This window comes from Salvelinus namaycush, chromosome 2 (genome assembly GCF_016432855.1).
Source record: "Salvelinus namaycush isolate Seneca chromosome 2, SaNama_1.0, whole genome shotgun sequence".
NCBI classification, from domain to species: domain Eukaryota; kingdom Metazoa; phylum Chordata; class Actinopteri; order Salmoniformes; family Salmonidae; genus Salvelinus; species Salvelinus namaycush.
This window is the reverse complement of record NC_052308.1, coordinates 79,027,282-79,049,409: the sequence shown is the minus strand read 5'-3', so window position 1 is coordinate 79,049,409 and position 22,128 is coordinate 79,027,282. Positions and strand designations below refer to the sequence as shown.

Genomic DNA, 22,128 nt, shown 5'->3' with positions numbered 1-22,128 from the left:
ACACCTGGGAAACGAGGCCCTGGGCAATTCATGTGAGCATGACAAAACATTGATGTGAGGGGAATTTATGTTTTTTTGTAAATGTTCGAACTACGAGAGAATCCATCAATTATGTTTGTTGAAAAGAAGAAAGGGAGAGCTGTATTTCAAACCTATTTTCTGACTTCCTAGGTCAAGACATGGGGGGTATACAGTATTGTATAGAGTATACTGCCAGTATACATTAAATGCCAAGATAGAAATGTCATGCTTTTCTTAAAGCATAAAATTCTGCATTTTGTTAGGAATATTGTTCAATCAAAGAAAGACTTGGCTATTGCTAAGATTCTGTTTGCTCTATTGCATCACTTCCTCTTCCCAAAAGAAAAACCCCATACTGTGTGACATCATCAGTATTGTGGAATAATACTGCCCCTGCGATGGGGCTGGTTGTCACAAGTGGACAGAGTGTGTTTGATGACTCAAAACTCCATGATGGAATAAGATATGAGGATAAAAAGGGTTCCCATTTCAACCCAAGACATTGGTTTCCTCAAAAGATATTACTGGTGATGAGAAATACACACCAGAGTAAAAAGTGACAACCAACCCCGGTCTGCCCTACTAATGTGCTGGGTGGACACAGCACCCCAAACACACAGACATTGGTTTCCTCATAAGATATACTGGTGATGAGAAATACACACCAGAGTAAAAAGTGACAACCAACCCCAGTCTCCCCTACTAATGTGCTGGGTGGACACGGCACCCCAAACACAGGGTGTATTCAGGTGGTGAAAATGTAATGTAAATGTAAAGGAATCTGTTACTTTATTGTAACTATTCCCTATTCATTTTATAACAGTTTTACTGAAGCCAGCTCAGCTGCTAAGCGTTTAACCTCAGAGTGTAATAAATGTTTGAGACAGCTATATCGCTGTCAGCAATATGAGTGGATAAGATGTTTGAAATGCTGTACTGGTGAAATGTGTCATAAGAATCCTACTGGACCGTTTTAGCCAACTGAAATGTGAGACAAATAAAAGCGCCTCCAGAATCTTTTTAATAGATCATACTGTAGATAAATAACACATTAGATTTAACGGTTTTATAAGCTGTTATTGAAAGCCTAAATGTGTCCGTTATAGCTTTCAAATATTCATTTAATATGGTTCCACAGGGGTGATAAATCAAATTAAGCAAAGCACGAGGTAACGGCCAACTCCGTCACAAGCATGAGGTGAGGAGACAGTTCAGATGTGTTTACAAGCTAAATAATATAAATAATAGGTGAACATATATATAAAGTTGTTGATGAAGATTAATGCCACTAAAATGGAACTAAAAAAGGTCAGATTAGATTTAATGAAAACTATTTTAGTTCTAGTGGGGTAATATGGACTCATATGAGGTTCAGTAGAAGTAACATTGGGATGAATCAAACTTTTGATATTGTCATAATTATTATTAATGACATCTCTCATTTACGTAAATTCAGTGAAATTCAATTCAGAGACAAATATGACATTAAAAAGTAATGTCATGGGAGTGTGGTGCTCCTGGAAGTGGGAGGTGCTAGTGAGACACAGACACACAGAGGTCTCTCCTACAATCCATGTCCTTCCCCAGAGTGGTCCATAATTAACTTTTGCCTGGTTGGCACTTCCAACCAGATATAAGGAGGCTGAGGCCCCAGCATCCATAAGTCAGAAACCTTCTTCCTCTGTGGTAAGACCTCTCCACCTCCTTAGATTTGTATATTTGTCTCATCTTTACTCAGCAACTGAGGCAGCAGCTAACTGCACTGTTTGAATTGACTTCTGCATGTCTCTTAAGATTTGACAATATGCAATCAAGTGTAATCCAGTAAAAAGGGCTTTATAAATACATGTAATTAATTGATTGACGGCCATTGGTTTAAAAAAAGTTTTTAATTAGTTTTTCTTTAAATGTGTATTACTTCAAATCTGTAAGTTCCTTTTATGTCCAAAAGTGGTGTTTGTAAATGAAGGGAGAGGACAAGATTTTAACAGGGTTTTCAGGGGTATTTATTTCAATATATGACAGAATGTGTAGTAAAGTGAGATGCCACTAGGAAAATAAAAGTTGGCAGCTGCACCTGTAGTTGAATTTGACATGGCATTAATTATTTAGTTAAATGTTTTTTTTTAGACGTTTGGGCATTAAAATGGTAAGGCTTTAGACTTGTGCTTTTTCACAACACCTTACGTTTCACAGGGTCCTCCAAGAAGTACACATTCATCTGTAGGAGGGGAAAAAGAAGGTGAGACATGGTTTGAGTCTTCGGAGAGATACCGCTCACTTAACTCTGTTGACTGGGGAGGAAGCACCACAGAGTCAATCATGTTTCTTGTTTTATCTCTTTCCTAGTTATCCGTCACCATGAGTACGGACGCTGAGATGCAAATCTACGGCAAGGCTGCCATATACCTTCGTAAGCCTGAGAGGGAAAGGATTGAGGCACAAACCGCACCCTTTGATTCAAAGAACTCCTGCTATGTGACAGACAAGGCGGAGCTGTACCTTAAGGGTCTGGTCACTGCCAGGGCCGACGGGAAGTGTACTGTAACAGTCACGAAACCTGACGGCACTAAGGATGTAAGTCTGATCTGAAAAGTATTCAAGTTCAAGTGTGTGTAATTACTGTTTCATGAAAAATCATCAAAATGATCAAAAACATTTCAATAGACAATATGTCATCAGTAACAACAGATAGATTAAACATTTATTTGTTTTTGTAAGCAGAATATTACCTTCAAACACATGATGTTTAAAACTGCTATTTAAAATTGGCATGGAATTTCTGATATTGACTCGTCAAGAATCACCAGTTATGTGTCAGTGGGTGATAACTAAGTAGTGGATTAAATGTTGGATTGAACTGTAATATTAATGAGCAAAAAGCGATCAGTCATGTCCACTTTGATCAAATCAAACTTTATTTGTCACATGCGCCGAATACAACAAGTGTTGACCTTAGCGTGAAATGCTTACTTACAAGCCCTTAACCAACAGTGCAGTACAAGAAGAACTAAGAAAATATTTCCCAACTAAACTAAAGTAAAACAAATAATAAAAAGTAACACAGTAAAATAACAAGGCTATATACAGGGGGTACCGGTAACGAGTCAATGTGCGAGAGTACAGGTTAGTCAAGCTATATGTATATGTAGGTAGGGGTGAAGGGACTTTGCATAGATAATAAACAGCGAGTAGCAGCAGTGTACAAAACAAATGGGGGGGGGGTTAATTTTGAATAATTGTTCAGCAGTCTTATGGCTTGGGGATAGAAACTGTTAAGGAGCCTTTTGGTCCTAGACTTGGCACTCCGGTACCGCTTGCCGTGCGGTAGTAGAGAAAACAGTCTATGACTTGGGAGACTGGAGTCAATTGTTTGGGCTTTCCTCTGACACCGCCTATTATATAGGTCCTGGATGGCAGGAAGCTTGGCCCCAGTGATGTACTGGGCTGTGATCTGTGTGTAATCTATATTCCTGACTATTTCAGGAAGGAAAAGAGTTCAAAGATGCAGACATCTTCGAGATGAATCCCCCTAAGTACGACAAGATTGAGGACATGGCCATGATGACCTACCTGAATGAAGCCTCTGTGTTGTATAACCTCAAAGAGCGTTATGCAGCATGGATGATCTATGTAAGAAACCTGCATATACAAACTCACACATACATGAACATAAGAAATTCACACATACAGCACATAAATGAACGGTAGAAACCAAAACATACTGTATCAATACAGTAGACCCACATCAGTATACCAAAGTACACCCACATCCTCACATAAATCCAGGTAAAAGTCCATCTGACTTTACTAATACCCTAATTTAATCACTTTCATCCAGACCTACTCTGGGCTCTTCTGTGCCACGGTGAACCCCTACAAGTGGCTGCCAGTGTACGACGCAGAGGTTGTCAACGCCTACAGAGGGAAGAAGAGGATGGAGGCTCCACCCCATATCTTCTCTGTCTCTGACAACGCCTTTCAGTTCATGATGATTGGTACGAGCTCTCATGGATGGATGGAGGAATGCATGGTTGGATGGATGGATGGAGGAATGCATGGTTGGTTGGATAGTTGGATGGATGTCCATTAAGTGCTTATGCATAGATGGATGGATGCCTCAATGGAAATTGAAATATGCTTCAGAGAGGTATCTACTATTTTCTAGTCTAGGTAATAACAGTTTGCTGGGAATATCTGATTTCACTACCCTTGAATGGAAAATGTTCCAAATTGAAATTCGTGATGATGCTATGAATTAAATAATGTCCCCTGAATGTTGCTTGAGTATGATAAGCAATGTGCTTTGTGGTTCCAGATAAGGAGAACCAGTCCGTCCTGATTACGTAAGTTGTTTACTAAAATGTCACTTGAGAAAGTGTTCCTATTATAATAAGTTGGCCCACTTGGTGTGATGAAATATATGACATTATGAATGGATTTGAGCATTAGGCTATGTGTAATAACGAGTCGATGAGTGGAACTATTTGTTAAAGACTTATGTCAGAACACAGGTTAAGAGTGTATTTTTCTATGCTATTTCTTAGTGAAAGCCAATCTGACACTCGGACATGTAACTAAAAGCCCTCTTTCTCTGTCATATAAACCAGTGGAGAATCCGGTGCAGGAAAGACTGTCAACACCAAGCGTGTCATCCAGTACTTTGCAACAATTGCAGTGTCTGGTGCCAAGAAGGAAGCAGAACCTGGCAAAATGCAGGTAAGTTGTTCTTATGTTTGCCTTTTTAACACATTTCAGTTTGGTTGGCTGTGTAAACTGTTTTTCCAGTGGTGAATCCTGTTTCAAGCTATTGAGAAAAACGAACTTTACCAGCTTACCAGTTTTTGAGCAACTTTTGTTTGTCTCAATCAGGGGTCTCTTGAGGATCAGATCATTGCAGCTAACCCTCTGCTGGAGTCTTACGGTAATGCCAAGACAGTGAGGAACGACAACTCGTCTCGCTTTGTAAGTATGAAGGGCATACTGTGGAAGTTACCTTATATTGGAAAAATATATTTCAGTAGTTCCCTTTTGTAATTCAGATTTAAGACGTTATTTTGATCACTGTTTTGTTGCATAAAATGTGACATTCAAACTTGTAGTGTATTAGAGGTTTTAAAATGTGAATTTTCCTCTTTAAAATGTCAGACTTAATTTGCTGTAATATTTTTGTTTTATCAACCCAACAAAACAATGTCCATTATTTGTAATCCACATCATAATTCACATTTCCTCTGCTGTAGCAAACTGGATCCTACAACTGTGTCAATAGACCCAACATCAATCCAACAAACTGTAACATTTAAAGAGGTCTATCAAAATAAAATAAAATGTTAAGATTAATTTGTTGGCCTATTTCTAACCCCCATGCTCTACTACAGGGTAAATTCATCAGGATTCACTTCCAAGGTGGTAAACTGGCTAAAGCTGACATTGAGACCTGTGAGTTGGTTTTGATTGTTTCTCAATGCTTTCCTAAATTCACACAGATCATTTTTGAAATGTATCTCTTGCTCTCTCTCTCTCTCTCTCGTTCTCGCTCTCCTCTTCCTCTTTGTGTCATTCACTCTCTCTCTCTCTCTTTCTCTCCCCATCTCTCTCTCCTTCTCTCTCAGACCTGCTAGAGAAGTCCAGAGTGTCCTTCCAGCTGCCCGATGAGAGAGGCTACCACATCTTCTTCCAGATGATGACAGGCCACAAACCTGAGCTAGTTGGTACGACAAAGTAGAGGTTCAGGGGAAATTATTCCCACCCCCATCTATGGAATATATAAAAAATATTCATAATACACAGTAATAATACTATTACAATGAGTACATCCAAGGTAACAAGGCATCTAGACATTTGGAAGGTCTTTGGGAAATATCTATCAAGTAATGCACTGTGATGCACTAGTCCACAAGTCTCAGTTCCCTCTTTATGCTTTTTATTATATACTACATGTATCCTTGAGTCCATCAATTGAGTAGAGGAGGGACAGATACTGTTTTTATTTTTGTATTTAACCTTTATTTAACTAGGCAAGTCAGTTAAGAATAAATTCTTATTTACAATGACAGCCTACCCAGGCCAAACACTAACCCCGGACGACGGTGGGCCAATTGTGTGCCGCCCTATGGGACTCCCAATCACGGCCGGTTGTGATACAGCCCAGAATTGAACCAGGGTCTGTAGCACTGAGATGCAGTACCTTAACCCACTGCGCCACCCACCCAAAAAACTGTAAAGGTAGGACAGCAGAATTCTAAGAGATTAACTGACAAGCTGTTCTCTGTTGTCCCCAGAAATGGCGCTCATCACCACTAACCCCTACGACTTCCCCATGTGCAGCCAGGGACAGATCACTGTGGCCAGCATCAATGACAATGAAGAGCTGGATGCCACAGATGTGAGTCAAACAAAGGATTAACCAAACTCTAGTTAGGCATGTGCCTCAAGGAACTCTTCATGCCTTCCACAAGAGAGCACCACTAAGTGCCCTGTGGAACTGTGAAATGTGTTGGCCAAGCGTAATCATGTGGAATCATGTGGAACAGAGAAGCCAGTCAAATCTATCTATCTCATTTGTTCTGCAGTGAGCAGCACAGACCTGTAGTGTAACTGAGCAAACTACCGTTCAGTTCATCTCTGTTGTACTTCCTCTTTAATATCAGGATGCCATTACAGTTCTGGGCTTCACTAACGATGAGAAGATTGGCATCTACAAGCTGACAGGAGCTGTATTGCACCATGGAAACTTGAAATTCAAGCAGAAGCAGCGTGAGGAGCAGGCTGAGCCAGACGGCACAGAGGGTGAGTCCCACTCATAGATATACAATATGTAGAGCATTAGTCCCATTCCCCAACATAGAAATAGAACACCCAAGACAGACAGTGCCACATGAAAGTCAGACAGGAGATCATTTTTCGAGAACAAATTCCAACCTCCAGAAATGTGGGTGAATCAAAACCTAACCCACAAAGAAGTTAACCAAACTATTTTGTCAGTGTGAAATCAGAAACAAGTGATCTTGTGTCCCTGAGTCTGTTGTTGTTGGTTCTCTCTCCAGTGGCTGATAAAATCGCCTACCTGCTGGGCCTGAACTCAGCTGAGATGTTGAAGGCTCTGTGCTACCCCAGAGTGAAGGTCGGCAACGAGTATGTGACCAAGGGACAGACTGTGCCTCAGGTAAGGCGGCCAAACACAGCATCTACCATTTTCTGAGCACTGGATTTATTTTGGGGACGAGTGCATTGCTTTTGTTTTTCCCAAGCTTGTTTCACCTTATCACGAGACATGGTCAATATCTCATGTATTAATTTGAGGTATTATCATTGCAGGTTAATAACTCAGTCAGTGCTCTGGCCAAGTCCATCTATGAGAGGATGTTCTTGTGGATGGTCATCCGTATCAATGAGATGTTGGACACCAAGAATCCAAGGCAGTTCTATATCGGTGTGCTTGACATTGCCGGGTTTGAGATCTTTGATGTGAGTATGAGACCAGAACAAGACAATTAGATGTGATTGAGATGGATTACAGTCTTGTATGATGAAATGATCCCTTTTAAAACTCCATCAACAGTACAACAGCATGGAGCAGCTGTGCATCAACTTCACCAATGAGAAACTGCAACAGTTTTTCAACCACACCATGTTCGTCCTGGAGCAAGAGGAGTACAAGAAGGAGGGAATCGTCTGGGCCTTCATTGACTTCGGCATGGACTTGGCTGCCTGCATTGAGCTTATTGAGAAGGTAAGATGTCTGTGAGGATTATAATCAACCATTATAATGGACCATAACAGCAAAGCTCATATGGAGCGTTGTGTGAAATATTATCACTGTGGTACAACGTATACAGTATTAAAATCACTGGGGAAGCCAATCGAGTCAAAAAAATCCATATAACAACCAATGTGTTGTGATAATTGCGTTGTTTGCTCTGTAACCTGATAGTTTATATGCTTTGACACTGTGATATATAGGCCTAAGGCCGAGACAATAAGAAGACACAGTGGCAGAATAAATTCAACCACATCTTTGTTTCATCACAAAACCGGAGAGCAACATCTGTCTTGTGGAGTCCACAAAGCATAATGCATGTAACAAACAGTTACATGACCTACAGCATGGTCAGTCAAGTACATCTTTCTGCCATTTTCGGACCACTAAACATCTATTGATTTAGGACCACAGAGTGTTACCGCAAGTCGCAAAGATAACAAGAGCTGCCTCCCTCCAATATTCCAGCGCCATTTCAACATCATCAAATCACCTATGCTTAGTCTAATAGTGACAAAAAAAAAAAAAACTATTTTCGTCCAATCAACGTAAGCTAAATATCATGTGGCTGTCCATGGTACTAATTTATGTGTTTGTGTGAGTAAGTAGAAAATATATGGAAACGCCATCCTCCTCTCTTTCATGTTGCAAAAAACGCTTAGATTTTTTTTTGTCCTAGGCTACCTGGCTAAAATGCTTGCTCGCTATTCTAACTTCCTTTCCTGGGCAACGATTAGCTAGTAAACATTAGCCTACTACATCTAGCTACATTTTGAACTTCCATCCTCTCAGACCAAAAGCACAATGTATTAATTTATGGTTGGGTCAGAATTGGTGTTAGAATCATTGGCCAGGACGGGGAATTAAGTAAAACTATGAGTACAAGTCCCTATCTCCATCCATGGCCAATTTAGGAAAGGGCCCATTTTAGCTAGCTATCCTCCAGAGGAAAACAACACAATGAGATGCAACAATTGAAGTTTTTCTTTCTGTCAATGACGGTTGGCTTGATTTGGTGTGAAGCCAAATCCAAACTGGCTTCACTTGACACATTTTTTGGTGCACCAGGACCATTCACAGATTAGCTAACTCAGTTTAGCTCAACTCTGATTCGCTGTTATTGTATACAAAAAAATAATCAAGGGAGGCAAAATGCTCTCTGGCTTCTTTCGCATTCAATGCCACAATATCATACTCTTTTTGACCAGACAGTATCAGATAAAAGGGCTACACATACAGAGACAGAGGGGCGCAGTTTTGCTTTACCTGGTGAGATATATTCAGCCTATTGCTAAGAGAGACGAAAGATACATTATATTATATGTCAATTTTTGGGGAAACCTCACTTCCCTTGGCACCCATTAATATACGCCACTGACTGTTGAGAACTCAATATGTTTCCTATTATGTGTCCCTAAAGGAATATAATCCTATAATAGCATGTTCACCAAATGAATAAATGTGATCCTAAAGGGAAATATCACTAATTTGATATACATCTCTTTTCGTAAAGCCATTGGGCATCTTCTCCATCCTTGAAGAGGAGTGCATGTTCCCCAAGTCTTCAGACACTACCTTCAAGGACAAGCTGTATGCCCAGCATCTTGGCAAAACAAATGCATTTGAGAAGCCCAAGCCTGCCAAAGGCAAGGCAGAGGCCCACTTCTCCCTGGTGCACTACGCCGGAACTGTGGACTACAACATCACTGGGTGGCTGGAGAAAAACAAGGATCCCCTGAACGACTCAGTTTGTCAGCTGTACCAGAAGTCCGGAGTCAAAATTCTGGCTGCCCTGTATCCTCCTCCCCCTCCTGAGGGTAAGACTAGCATCACGTCACAATATTTAACTAAATACAAGTTATTACTCAGACACAAATGTTCTTTAAAGTCTTTCAATGTATCACAATTTCTCAGGGTTTATCTCTGGGATGATTTACTAATACACTCGGTTAAATTAATAAAACAAAAGCTGTTATTTTAAACAATCTCATTGGCAGCATTTGCCTCTAGCTAAGTGTGAAGTTAACCAGAGATTCTCTGGTTTATAATTAGTGTGCTTGCTGAAGACAAGACCACTCTAGATTTCTTACAAAATCGTGTTATTATTCTATTTATTCCACCTGCTCCAGGAAATGTACTTTTCTAGTTATCTTTTACTTTTCCCCATTTTAACAGATAAAGCCAAGAAAGGAGGCAAGAAGAAGGGTGGTTCCATGCAGACAGTGTCCTCCCAGTTCAGGGTGAGCTTTTGAAATGTGCTTATTCAGTCCTTCAAAAGGTGCATCGATTATCATAAATGAGAACATGGTTTGTAACCCTCTTACAGGAGAACTTACATAAGCTGATGACCAACTTGAGGAGCACTCATCCTCACTTTGTGCGCTGCCTGATCCCCAACGAGTCAAAGACTCCAGGTACAGGAAATATTGAGTTAAATATGTTATCTTATCAGTACAGTACCAGTAACCTTAACAATCCCAATCTTTAACCTGTTTATGAGTATTAAAAGAGACTTGTTTTGTTTTACCAGGTCTGATGGAGAACTTCCTGGTTATCCACCAGCTCAGGTGTAATGGTGTACTGGAGGGTATCAGGATCTGCAGAAAGGGCTTCCCCAGCAGAATCATCTATGCTGACTTCAAGCAGAGGTACATATGCACAAGCACGCACACACACACGCACTCCAAGGGTTTTCCCAGCATCAGAATAGTCTTAACTTTTCCGTAATATAACCAACATATTACAACTTATGTTATGTTAAAAATGTCTCCTCATTCAGGTACAAAGTACTGAATGCCAGTGTCATCCCTGAGGGCCAGTTCATGGACAACAAGAAGGCTTCTGAGAAGCTGCTTGGGTCCATTGATGTGAATCACGAGGATTACAAGTTTGGACACACCAAGGTCAGTCAAAAACCCCCAGTAAAAGCTGACAACAAAACACAACTTCAAAAATAATTTAAACACGTACCATATAAAATGTCTCCAGTTGATCTATCCATCCTTTTGTTCTTTCTTCTTCATGTAACTAATGGAGAAGTTGGAAAAACATTGGACTGTTTATTTTTTCAAAGTCATTCATCACAAGTATAGAAGAAAAACTAAACTCATTACCATGTGCATTGTGTTATAGTGGTATGGCTGCAGGTATCTGTATATTATTAATCTACAACTGTACAATAACTAACAACTTAGAAACAACAGATCCCATGGTATGTTTGTAACCATTGCAGAGTTAATGTTGTTTAAATCAATCAAGTGGTGTTGTTCCCCTCTTTTGATTCAACCCTTTCTATCTGTCACCATCTGTGGTTCCATTGACCATGTTAACCTGTGTCTCAGGTGTTCTTCAAAGCCGGTCTGCTGGGTGTCCTGGAGGAGATGAGAGATGAGAAGCTGGCCACTCTGGTCGGCATGGTCCAGGCTCTCAGCCGTGGATTCCTCATGAGGAGAGAGTTTAGCAAGATGATGGAGAGGAGGTGAGGAATAGCAGACATCTTGGCAAAGCTTTCTGTCAACCACCTGTATCTAATGCATTATGATTACATACTGTATATGCTGTGAGTTGTTCAGAATGAGAAAGTACATCTTATAATGGTCTACTAAAGCTTTTGGGTTCATTCATTTAGTCCAGAAATGGATGTAGCAACTAAGGATTCTAGCTTTATAGCTGGAGTTTAGGATTTGGGTGTTCAATTGTCAATTACATTTGTGGAATTTACCCATTCATTCTTGAAGTATATAAAATGCCTCATGAGCTTATTAGAACTGTCAGTACTTGCATCTAGAGTGCTGTCTATGAATTTAAGAGGGGTTACATTTTCCTAGCCCCATTCCTCAGCTGTAAACAAACATTGGTGGGGGGGTGGGGTATTTTGTTGTTCTTCGAGTCACAGACTGTAGCTTTAAGCATGTCAATCACCATGCCACTCTATCCTTTCTGTCGACCAGAGAATCAGTTTACGCCATCCAGTACAACATCCGATCATTCATGAATGTGAAAACCTGGCCATGGATGAAGTTGTACTTCAAGATCAAGCCCCTGCTGCAGAGCGCTGAGACTGAGAAGGAGCTGGCCAACATGAAGGAGAACTATGACAAGATGACGACAGACCTGGCCAAGGCTCTGGCCACAAAGAAGCAAATGGAGGAGAAGTTGGTGGCCCTGACGCAGGAGAAGAACGACCTGGCACTCCAAATAGCATCTGTGGGTGAAAAAACAACCCTCATTACTGTCAAATTTACATTCACATGAATACACCTTTTTATTGCCAATGTTATATACTTTATATATCTCATGAATTTCAATTGATTTACTCTGACCTTCAATACACAAAGTGAGGCCTCTGATTTTGTTTATCCTGTTCTGAAAACAGGAAGGAGAGAGTCTGAACGATGCTGAGGAAAGGTGTGAGGGGCTCATCAAGAGCAAGATCCAGACTGAGGCCAAACTCAAAGAGACGACCGAGAGGCTGGAGGATGAGGAGGAGATCAATGCTGAGTTGACTGCCAAGAAGAGGAAGCTGGAGGATGAGTGCTCTGAGCTGAAGAAGGACATTGATGACCTGGAGCTCACCCTGGCCAAAGTGGAGAAGGAGAAGCACGCCACTGAAAACAAGGTCTTGTGTCTTACCATAGACAGTCTAACCAAACAATAATCACCTCAAAACATAGCTTAACAGAAATGTAATTCACGTTGTACAATAGTAGAATTTCAGTTGTGGGGTACTCCCAACATTCATTGCATGTTCTGCTCATTTATGACTTCCATTCAGTACACTGGCATGGTGAACACTGACATCTAGTGTTGAATATATAGTACAGTAATTGTTGATGCAGTTCTAATCTAAATGAATTGAATGCAATATATAACAAACTATATCTCCCCTTTATGGTGAAGTGACCAAAGACGAATTATGTTGTGGCCATTTCCAGGTTAAAAACCTGACAGAGGAGATGGCGTCTATGGATGAGAGTGTTGCCAAGCTGACCAAGGAGAAGAAAGCCCTCCAAGAGGCCCACCAGCAGACACTGGATGACCTGCAGGCAGAGGAGGACAAAGTCAACACTCTGACCAAGGCCAAGACCAAGCTGGAACAGCAAGTGGACGACGTGAGTGGAGTTTGACATTTTGGCCATGATAGCATGTAAGATGATATTATCTTAGGTTGTTTAGATTTTAACAATATATGTGTTTTTATCTTCTAGCTTGAGGGTTCTCTGGAGCAAGAGAAGAAGCTCCGTATGGACCTTGAGAGATCCAAGAGAAAGCTGGAGGGAGATCTGAAACTGGCCCAGGAGTCCATAATGGACCTGGAGAATGACAAGCAGCAGGCTGATGAGAAAATCAAGAAGTAAACGCAAACAAATGACTACAGTATTACCTGCTATAATGATTGTTCTTGACTAATACTTGTTATTATGAATTAGCATTTGATTCTTAATAGCAAAGTGAATGGTATGATCCTCTCCCTTTACACAATCGAACCAAAACCAACTCTGCAATCAACGTGTTTGTGTTTCTTAGGAAGGAGTTTGAGACCACCCAGCTCCTCAGCAAGGTTGAGGATGAGCAGTCTCTGGGAGCTCAGCTGCAGAAGAAGATCAAGGAACTCCAGGTACAGTACAGGATATAAGCTCCAGTACAGAAAAGCACAGATTTGAATCATTTCCTTTAAAAAAAATACACTTTTTCTGGAAGCAGACAGTTTTCCAGGTGGCTTCTGATGGCTGAGTAGGTTGGAAGATGGTGTTTCTTGTTGGTGCTTCTTACCATCCCTACCCAGCCCTCAATGACAATATCCATGTTAAAATGGCTTATATCCATCTAGAGTCCTCTGTCTAACTTCTTACCTTTGAGGGGTTGGCTCCTGCATGGGACACTGTCTACTGAATATATTCGTGTAACTGGCTTTTATTAAACACATTTATGCAAAATATACATACTAGTATTATTTTGTGAGGTTCAATTGTTTCAACTGTATTGTAGTGTTCATCTCCCTGCTCCTGCCCCCTGTTCTAGGCCCGTATTGAGGAGCTGGAGGAGGAAATTGAGGCTGAGCGTGCTGCCAGGGCTAAGGTTGAGAAGCAGAGGGCCGATCTCTCCAGGGAACTTGAGGAGATCAGCGAGAGACTGGAGGAGGCCGGAGGCGCCACTGCTGCTCAGATTGAGATGAACAAGAAGCGTGAGGCTGAGTTCCAGAAGCTGCGTCGTGATCTTGAAGAGTCCACCCTGCAGCATGAGGCCACAGCCGCCGCTCTGCGCAAGAAGCAGGCCGACAGTGTGGCTGAGCTCGGGGAGCAGATCGACAACCTGCAGCGCGTCAAGCAGAAGCTGGAGAAGGAGAAGAGCGAGTACAAGATGGAGATTGATGACCTGTCCAGCAACATGGAGGCCGTCGCCAAGGCTAAGGTGAGTAGTAATGTTTTGATCAAGCAGTGTTGAGGATGGTCAACTACTGAAGTTGACAGGAGTCACATATATAAAGTAATGATGGAACATGTTTCACTAACAGGGCAATCTGGAGAAGATGTGCCGTACTCTTGAGGACCAGCTGAGTGAGCTCAAGACTAAGAATGATGAGAATGTTCGCCAGGTCAACGACATCAGCGGACAGAGAGCCAGACTCCTGACAGAAAATGGTACCTTCAACAATGATCAACAAGCCAATGCTTTCCTTCAGTAGAACACAACATGTATTAGGGGCTATATCCACATAGCTTCTACTGTACTATTCACCACCTAACATTGCCCTATGATACCTCAGAATCCATTTTCAATCTTAGAGAACAGAGACCCTATTAACAAGATGTTCCTCTGTCCCTGCAGGTGAGTTTGGTCGCCAGCTGGAGGAGAAGGAAGCTCTGGTGTCTCAGCTGACCAGAGGCAAACAGGCCTTCACCCAGCAGGTGGAGGAGCTGAAGAGGGCGATTGAGGAGGAGGTCAAGGTAAGGGACACAAAATGGAGAAGTTTAGAGCCATATCTTTACATAGACGGTGACTACACCATTCTCAGACTCCTACTGTCTCTCCACCCTCAGAGACTCCTACTGTCTCTCCACCCTCAGAGACTCCTACTGTCTCTCCACCCTCAGACTAGTGTAACCAGGAGGAGAGGCCTCATTTAACACAGTAAATTCATCAGGCTTAAGCCATGTTTCAGTTTGGCCAATCACATTATGACCAGTGATTAGTTAATTGACTATAACTGCCTTGGAATTGAGGAATCTAACATTACTATTTTGAGATGTGAGATATCACAATCTCTTTCAATAATGACAGGAATGGAGGAGGTCTTTATTCCAGTGAGATTGCTAGAGCGAACACCGCCATGTTTAGTTTTGCCCAACCTAGATCGAGGCACAGACACGGTCTCAATGGGGATAGCTGAGCTGACTACACTGACTGTGCTAGTGGCAGACTCCACTAAGCTGGCAGGCTGGCTAACAGCCTGCTGCCTGGCCTGCACCCTATCTCATTGTGGAGCTAGAGGAGTTAGAGCCCTGTCTATGTTCATAGATAAGATGAGAGCACCCCTCCAGCTAGGATGGAATCCGGCACTACTAAGCAGCCCAGGCTTGGTCTTGTTTGTGGGTGAGTCCCAGAAAGAGGGCCAATTATCTACAAATTCTATCTTTTGGGAGGGGCAGAAAACCATTATCAACCAGCGATTGAGTTGTGAGACTCTGCTGTAAAGCTCATCACACCCCTAACTGGGAGGGGGCCAGAGACAATTACTCAATGCCGACACATCTTTCTAGCTAATTTACACGCTGAATCTATGTTGCGCTTGGTGACCTCTGACTGTTTCATCCTAACATCGTTGGTGCCGACGTGGATAACAATATCCCTATACTCACCAGTTTAGCCTTAGCCAGCACCATCTTCAGATTAGCCTTTACGTCGGTAGCCCTGCCCCCTGGTAAACAGTGTATGATCGCTGGATGATTCTTTTTAAGTCTAATACTGCGGGTAATGGAGTCGCCAATGAGTAGGGGTTTCAATTTGTTAGAGCTAATAGTGGGAGGCTTCGGCGTCTCAGACCCCGTAACTGGTGGAGGAGAGACCAGAGAAGGCTCGGCCTCTGACTCCGACTCGTTGCCTAATGGGGAAAACCGGTTGAAAGTTTCTGTCAGCTGAATGAGCGACACCGGTTGAGCATTCCTACAGCATTTCCTTCCAGAAGCCATGAGAAATTGTCTGGCTGTGGGGACTGTGCGAGGGATTTATACTACTATCTGTACTTACTGGTGGCACCGACGCTGTTTCACCCTTTTCTACACTTAAATTACCCTTGCCTAACGATTGCGTCTGAAGCTGGGCTTGCAGCAAGACTATCCTCACCATAAGGCGATAGTTCTCCTGTATATTATGAGTACAGCGACTGCAATTAGAAGGCATAATGTTAATATTACTACTTAGCTTCGGCTGGTGGAGGTCGTGTAGAACCAAGTCCAGATAAAGCGTCAGGGGTGAAAAAGTTTAATGTAAAAAGTCGAGCGAGGGAAAAAATGTAAATACAAAACGGTAATTAAAAAGTAAAACCGTAATTTTGGCAGGTAGCAAAGTAACGTTAGCAACAAACTGCACCGCTTCGCGTAAAGAAGTCCACATAATTTGTTTGACTATCTCACTCATCTCTCCTTGTCCTTCTTTCTCACAGGCTAAAAACGCACTGGCCCACGGTGTTCAGTCTGCCCGCCATGACTGTGACCTCCTGAGGGAGCAGTTTGAGGAGGAGCAGGAGGCCAAGGCAGAGCTGCAACGCGGCATGTCCAAGGCCAACAGTGAGGTGGCTCAGTGGAGGACTAAATATGAAACTGATGCTATCCAGCGCACAGAGGAGCTGGAGGAGGCCAAGTGAGTCGAACGCAACAGAAAAACTCAAATATGGTGTGGATGGTGAGGGTGGTAGGGGGCTCTGAGAAAATGTTACATCAATATGTATTGTTTATCAAAATAAAATAAATACACCATTAAACCACCCTCTGTTGTCAAACAGGAAGAAGCTGGCCCAGCGTCTGCAGGAGGCCGAGGAGACCATTGAGGCGACCAACTCCAAGTGCGCCTCCCTGGAGAAGACCAAGCAGAGGCTGCAGGGAGAGGTGGAGGACCTCATGATTGATGTTGAGAGAGCCAACGCATTGGCCGCCAACCTCGACAAGAAGCAGAGGAACTTTGACAAGGTGAAAATGAATAAACCTATCTTTTTTATCAATTGTATAATTGTTGCACATTTCTAATTTAAAAACTCTTCATCTTCGATTTCTAATGAAAATCCCATGGATTTCCCTAGGTTCTGGCAGAGTGGAAGCAGAAGTATGAGGAGGGCCAGGCTGAGCTGGAAGGAGCTCAGAAGGAGGCTCGCTCTATGAGCACTGAACTCTTCAAGATGAAGAACTCCTACGAGGAGGCTCTGGATCATCTGGAGACTCTGAAGAGAGAGAACAAGAACCTGCAACGTGAGCATTTTACGGCAATCTATTTGGCTCATGTTTCATTAGCAATATTAATTGCTGTTAATAAATTCACTGTTATTATGATTCAATGTCAACTTCAGTGCATTGGCGATATCCACTGAAAATCTCCCAAGTGTAAACTGCTCCTGTGTGTGTGTGTGCAGAGGAGATCTCTGACCTGACTGAGCAGATCGGAGAGACTGGCAAGAGCATCCATGAGCTGGAGAAGGCCAAGAAGACCGTGGAGACAGAAAAGTCTGAGATCCAGACCGCTCTGGAGGAGGCTGAGGTACAAACTACAGTCCAATAATCCTTGTATTGGAGTTTATTGTAGTCATATATATTTAATTCCTACATCCAAATGTACTGAACACAATTGGCCTGACTGCTTCTGTTTGTCCAGGGAACACTGGAGCACGAGGAATCCAAGATTCTGCGTGTGCAGCTGGAGCTGAACCAGATCAAGGGTGAGGTGGACAGGAAGATCGCTGAGAAGGACGAGGAGATGGAGCAGATCAAGAGGAACAGCCAGAGGGTGGTTGACTCCATGCAGAGCACCCTGGACTCTGAGGTCAGGAGCAGGAATGATGCCCTGAGGGTGAAGAAGAAGATGGAGGGAGACCTGAACGAGATGGAGATCCAGCTGAGCCACTCCAACAGGCAGGCCGCTGAGGCCCAGAAACAGCTGAGGAATGTCCAGGGACAGCTCAAGGTAAAGGGACTGGGACAGCAGGCTCAAAAACCTGAACATGGAGAGGGATTTGTTTTGAAATCTGTAGAAAATAATAGAACAGAGGATTTGAATAGAGTGGTTTATGTACTAAAGGTAGCGATACTGGGGAAATTCTTACCATTGAACATTTCTATCACTGATCGATCCTATCACCTCTACTTTCACAAGTCCAAATGAACGTATGTCATTGTGAACCCCAGGATGCCCAATTGCACCTTGATGACGCCGTCCGTGTCGCAGAGGACATGAAGGAGCAGGCAGCCATGGTGGAGCGCAGAAACGGTCTGATGGTGGCTGAAATCGAGGAGCTGAGAGTTGCTCTGGAGCAGACAGAGCGAGGCCGCAAAGTGGCTGAGACTGAGCTGGTAGACGCCAGCGAGCGCGTTGGCCTGCTGCACTCCCAGGTATGGGTCAAAAGCCATTTCTAATGAAACTCAACCAGGCATACAATTTAAACACGCCTGGAATTTGACAGTGCTTGCCTTAGATTTTCATAATTTCAGTCTTGTGCCTTGCAAGTTCTCTTGAGAGTCAAACAAATCATCTTGTTTACTCCTTCAGAACACCAGCCTTCTGAACACCAAGAAGAAGCTGGAGACTGACCTCGTGCAGGTGCAGGGAGAGGTGGACGACATCGTCCAGGAGGCCAGGAATGCAGAGGAGAAGGCCAAGAAGGCAATCACTGACGTGAGTCCTTGAATTACATCAACTTGATTTGTCCCCAAGTGCCAATGGTAGCAGGGCTGGTTAAGAACAACAAAGACCTGAGGGGGACGTTATGATTGGTGCATAAATTAAACAAACTACTATTCCAGGCGGCCATGATGGCTGAGGAGCTGAAGAAGGAGCAGGACACCAGCTCTCACCTGGAGAGGATGAAGAAGAACCTGGAGGTCACAGTCAAGGACCTGCAGCACCGCCTGGATGAGGCTGAGAATCTGGCCATGAAGGGAGGCAAGAAGCAGCTCCAGAAACTGGAGTCCAGGGTGAGTTACCAGCAGGGTGGATTAGGGTGGATTGAAAGACTGATTGCTGGACATGTATTAAATCATATAAAAATACACAGGAGCATTGTTTAGTGACTTGTTCTCGATATAACCCACCTAGATCAGGGGTTCCCAAACTTCTTTGCATCGGGGACCACCCCTTTTGTGATAGCGAATTCATCAGGGACGCCCTTCATAACATCAGAACACAACTCCTACATTAAAGTGAGATAAAAATAGCATCCATGCAGATTTCCTATGACATCTTCAGTGCATGACTGGACTAATCAAGTCTCGGGCCCTGGGAAATAACATTTTTAAGTCCCCCCCTCTTTGCATCAGAGAGAAAATGTTGCTGTAAAGGTAATTTCCTGTCATTCTACACATTTAGCCTTCGGGCAAAAATAACATGTTGCAGTTTTAAAGCTTAAATTACAGTGAATTTATGATCATAACAAAACAAATTATAATAATTTTACACTTATTTAGTGGAGTTTATCCAAGACCTTTAAATAAATTCAAATGTATTCATCTAGTTGCTTCATTCAGGCTTAAACTGTTGTCTCAGCAAACTTCTTCTAATCTGCCATTTCATTCATAATAATAACAATTCACAATAAATATCAACACAGAATATAATATACATTCATCGAATTAATGTCATAGTAATAATTTCTCTCTCTATAGTCATGTCTCATTCACTGGCCGTTGCTAGGGAAGCTAGCGTTGCTATGCTGGGCTACCAGCTAGCAGGCTAATGGCTGAATTAGCTTGTAGGCTAGCGGACGTTAATAAGTTCATAAAACCTAAAAACACAACATAACATCTCAACAAACATATGTACATACTCCAGAAACATTACCGTCTTGAATATAGTGATTTTACACTCGCTTACCTTCAAAATAAAGATATAAAAATGTATTTATGTCGGTGCTTCTGTCTTGCTGTTGACTCAAATGGCGAACTTCTCTCAACTGCCATGGCGCGAGCCCCAAAATAGAAGCAATTAAAACATGCGAGTGGCGGCCTCTAGTCACCTTACTGGTACTGCACCATACACCACTAAACGCATGACAACATGGATAGTCATGTTACTAATACAAGAAGAATTGAGTTGTGAGCCTCCCAGACCAGTTGTTTATCTAAGAGTTAATAACATAAATTGTGGATGAATAATATTACATTGTACTGTATTGCACCCTCTAAACGTTTTCCAAAGATCCCTGGCTGTTTAATCTGTTCTTGCTAGAAATATACATAAACAAATATAAATGTAAATTCCACTTTGAGAACCACTGACCTAGATAATGAAAAGTTGTTGTTATTATTACAGACCCCTTCAATAAATGTTTTAAAAGAGCACATAGGAACAGATTACAATTGTGCCCCCTTGACTGGGTTGAAGACTATACCTGTTTTACAAATATTTGTTAAGCCTGATTTCACGACCTCCAACAAAATCCTACGTTTATTTCTTCCACAAAGGTGCGTGAGCTCGAGACTGAGGTGGAGGCAGAGCAGAGAAGAGGTGTAGACGCGGTCAAGGGAGTCCGCAAGTATGAGCGCAGAGTCAAGGAGCTCACTTACCAGGTAAGAGAAAGTGCATTCTTTACACACTTGACACTAACACAGACAGGTTTGTGTATAAAACTATACTGACATTGATTCTTTGCTCTTCTCCCACAGACTGAGGAGGATAAGAAGAACGTTAACAGACTTCAGGACCTGGTAGATAAGCTGCAGATGAAAGTGAAGGCCTACAAGAGGCATTCTGAGGAAGCGGTGAGTCACAGACTCTGAAAGCATACATTCGAAAATGTAGTTTTTCTCTACAAAACGCAATGTGCATATGGTTTAGTTGAAGTGTTGCTACAGCACGCCAGTCAACAATGAACGTTGATAGTGCAAGTAAATGCTGATGAAATTATACACATTTCTGAGTGCCTCCTATGCCTATGTGTTACCAACTTAAAGGAGAGGGGTTGAATATTAATTACCTGGTCCAGTGATCGTGCTGGAGGCAGCGGTTTGAGTTCTGCCACTCACTTTCTCTGCTGTATCATCTATCTCCCTGTATACATTGCTTTCCTAAATCTGCCAATATGTGTTTTGTTGAAAATAATATTTATATTTGCTACCTGAAGCTTCAAACTTTAAATGCTGATGTTCTGCTCTCCCTCCCTTTTCCTCACGTAGGAGGAAGCAGCCAATAGCCACATGTCTAAGTTCAGGAAGGTTCAGCATGAGCTGGAGGAGGCTGAGGAGCGTGCTGACATCGCTGAGACTCAGGTCAACAAGCTCAGAGCCAAGACCCGTGACTCTGGAAAGGTACAGAACTGCTGCTAAACCTGTACCTGACTCATGTTCAGATATGACCACATTATCACCACCTATGAATCAGTCTTCACAGAGGTCAATACAGACATTTTACACTCACTCAATAAGCACATTTCAGGGCATTTAAAAAAACATATATTTCAAGTTGGTAGTTCAAAATTGAAATTCCAAGCTGAGCACTGAGCATTAAATGCTTGATCCATTATATTCTATCAATATATTTATCAGGTTCATTGTTATTACTGATCCATTATATTCTATCCATATATTTATCATGTTCATTATTATTATTACTGATCCATTATATTCTATCCATATATTTATCATGTTCATTATTATTACTGATACATTATATTATTTATTTCTTCTTACAGGGAAAAGAAGTTGCTGAATAAACAAGACCAAAGTATTGAAGATCAAAGTCTTACCATTTTCCTGTGTTGCATAAAATATGTTTTTTCATGGTGAAATGTTGAGCATTGATTAAAAACTTGTAGGCCTACATACACTTCCTTTGTGACTGTGGACTTATTACTCAGCAAACAGCTTTTTAATACCATAAAATATATTGTTCTTTAATTAATGGAGCAATCTGGGATTTGAACAACAATAGTGGTCACCCCGACAAAGCAGTTTTTTTTTTGTTGTAAACAGCTGAGGGATGAGGCTGAAGAAATGTAACCAACCAAATTCTCAGACTGAGGTTTGGTTACAAGTTTGTTGTTGCTTAGCCTTACTTTTATTGAATTCAATGTAGAGCAGCCATCCTCTGTATTTAAGATGCTGCTTTTTTCAAGGTAATGCTGGTAGATTGCCATTGGAGAGAATGAC

General features: G+C 42.1%; 1 protein-coding gene across 1 annotated transcript; it reads left to right on the top strand.

The window, feature by feature from the left end:
• Positions 1-2,225: 2,225 nt before the first annotated feature.
• On the top strand, positions 2,226-21,806 carry LOC120019388 (myosin heavy chain, fast skeletal muscle-like). The gene is made up of 40 exons (XM_038962680.1): positions 2,226-2,263; positions 2,371-2,598; positions 3,508-3,654; positions 3,863-4,019; positions 4,340-4,367; positions 4,632-4,740; positions 4,894-4,986; positions 5,403-5,463; positions 5,637-5,735; positions 6,306-6,409; positions 6,675-6,813; positions 7,071-7,189; positions 7,342-7,491; positions 7,586-7,756; positions 9,297-9,600; positions 9,959-10,023; positions 10,110-10,197; positions 10,314-10,431; positions 10,563-10,686; positions 11,125-11,261; positions 11,734-11,989; positions 12,159-12,401; positions 12,718-12,894; positions 12,991-13,136; positions 13,310-13,400; positions 13,805-14,194; positions 14,298-14,424; positions 14,612-14,730; positions 16,446-16,642; positions 16,785-16,968; positions 17,079-17,244; positions 17,406-17,530; positions 17,645-17,953; positions 18,175-18,378; positions 18,536-18,661; positions 18,790-18,960; positions 20,446-20,550; positions 20,647-20,742; positions 21,157-21,288; positions 21,672-21,806. Exons 2-40 carry the CDS (start codon positions 2,383-2,385, stop codon positions 21,690-21,692), a joined length of 5,814 nt encoding a protein of 1,937 aa, XP_038818608.1. The 5' UTR covers positions 2,226-2,263; positions 2,371-2,382; the 3' UTR covers positions 21,693-21,806.
• Positions 21,807-22,128: the final 322 nt, after the last annotated feature.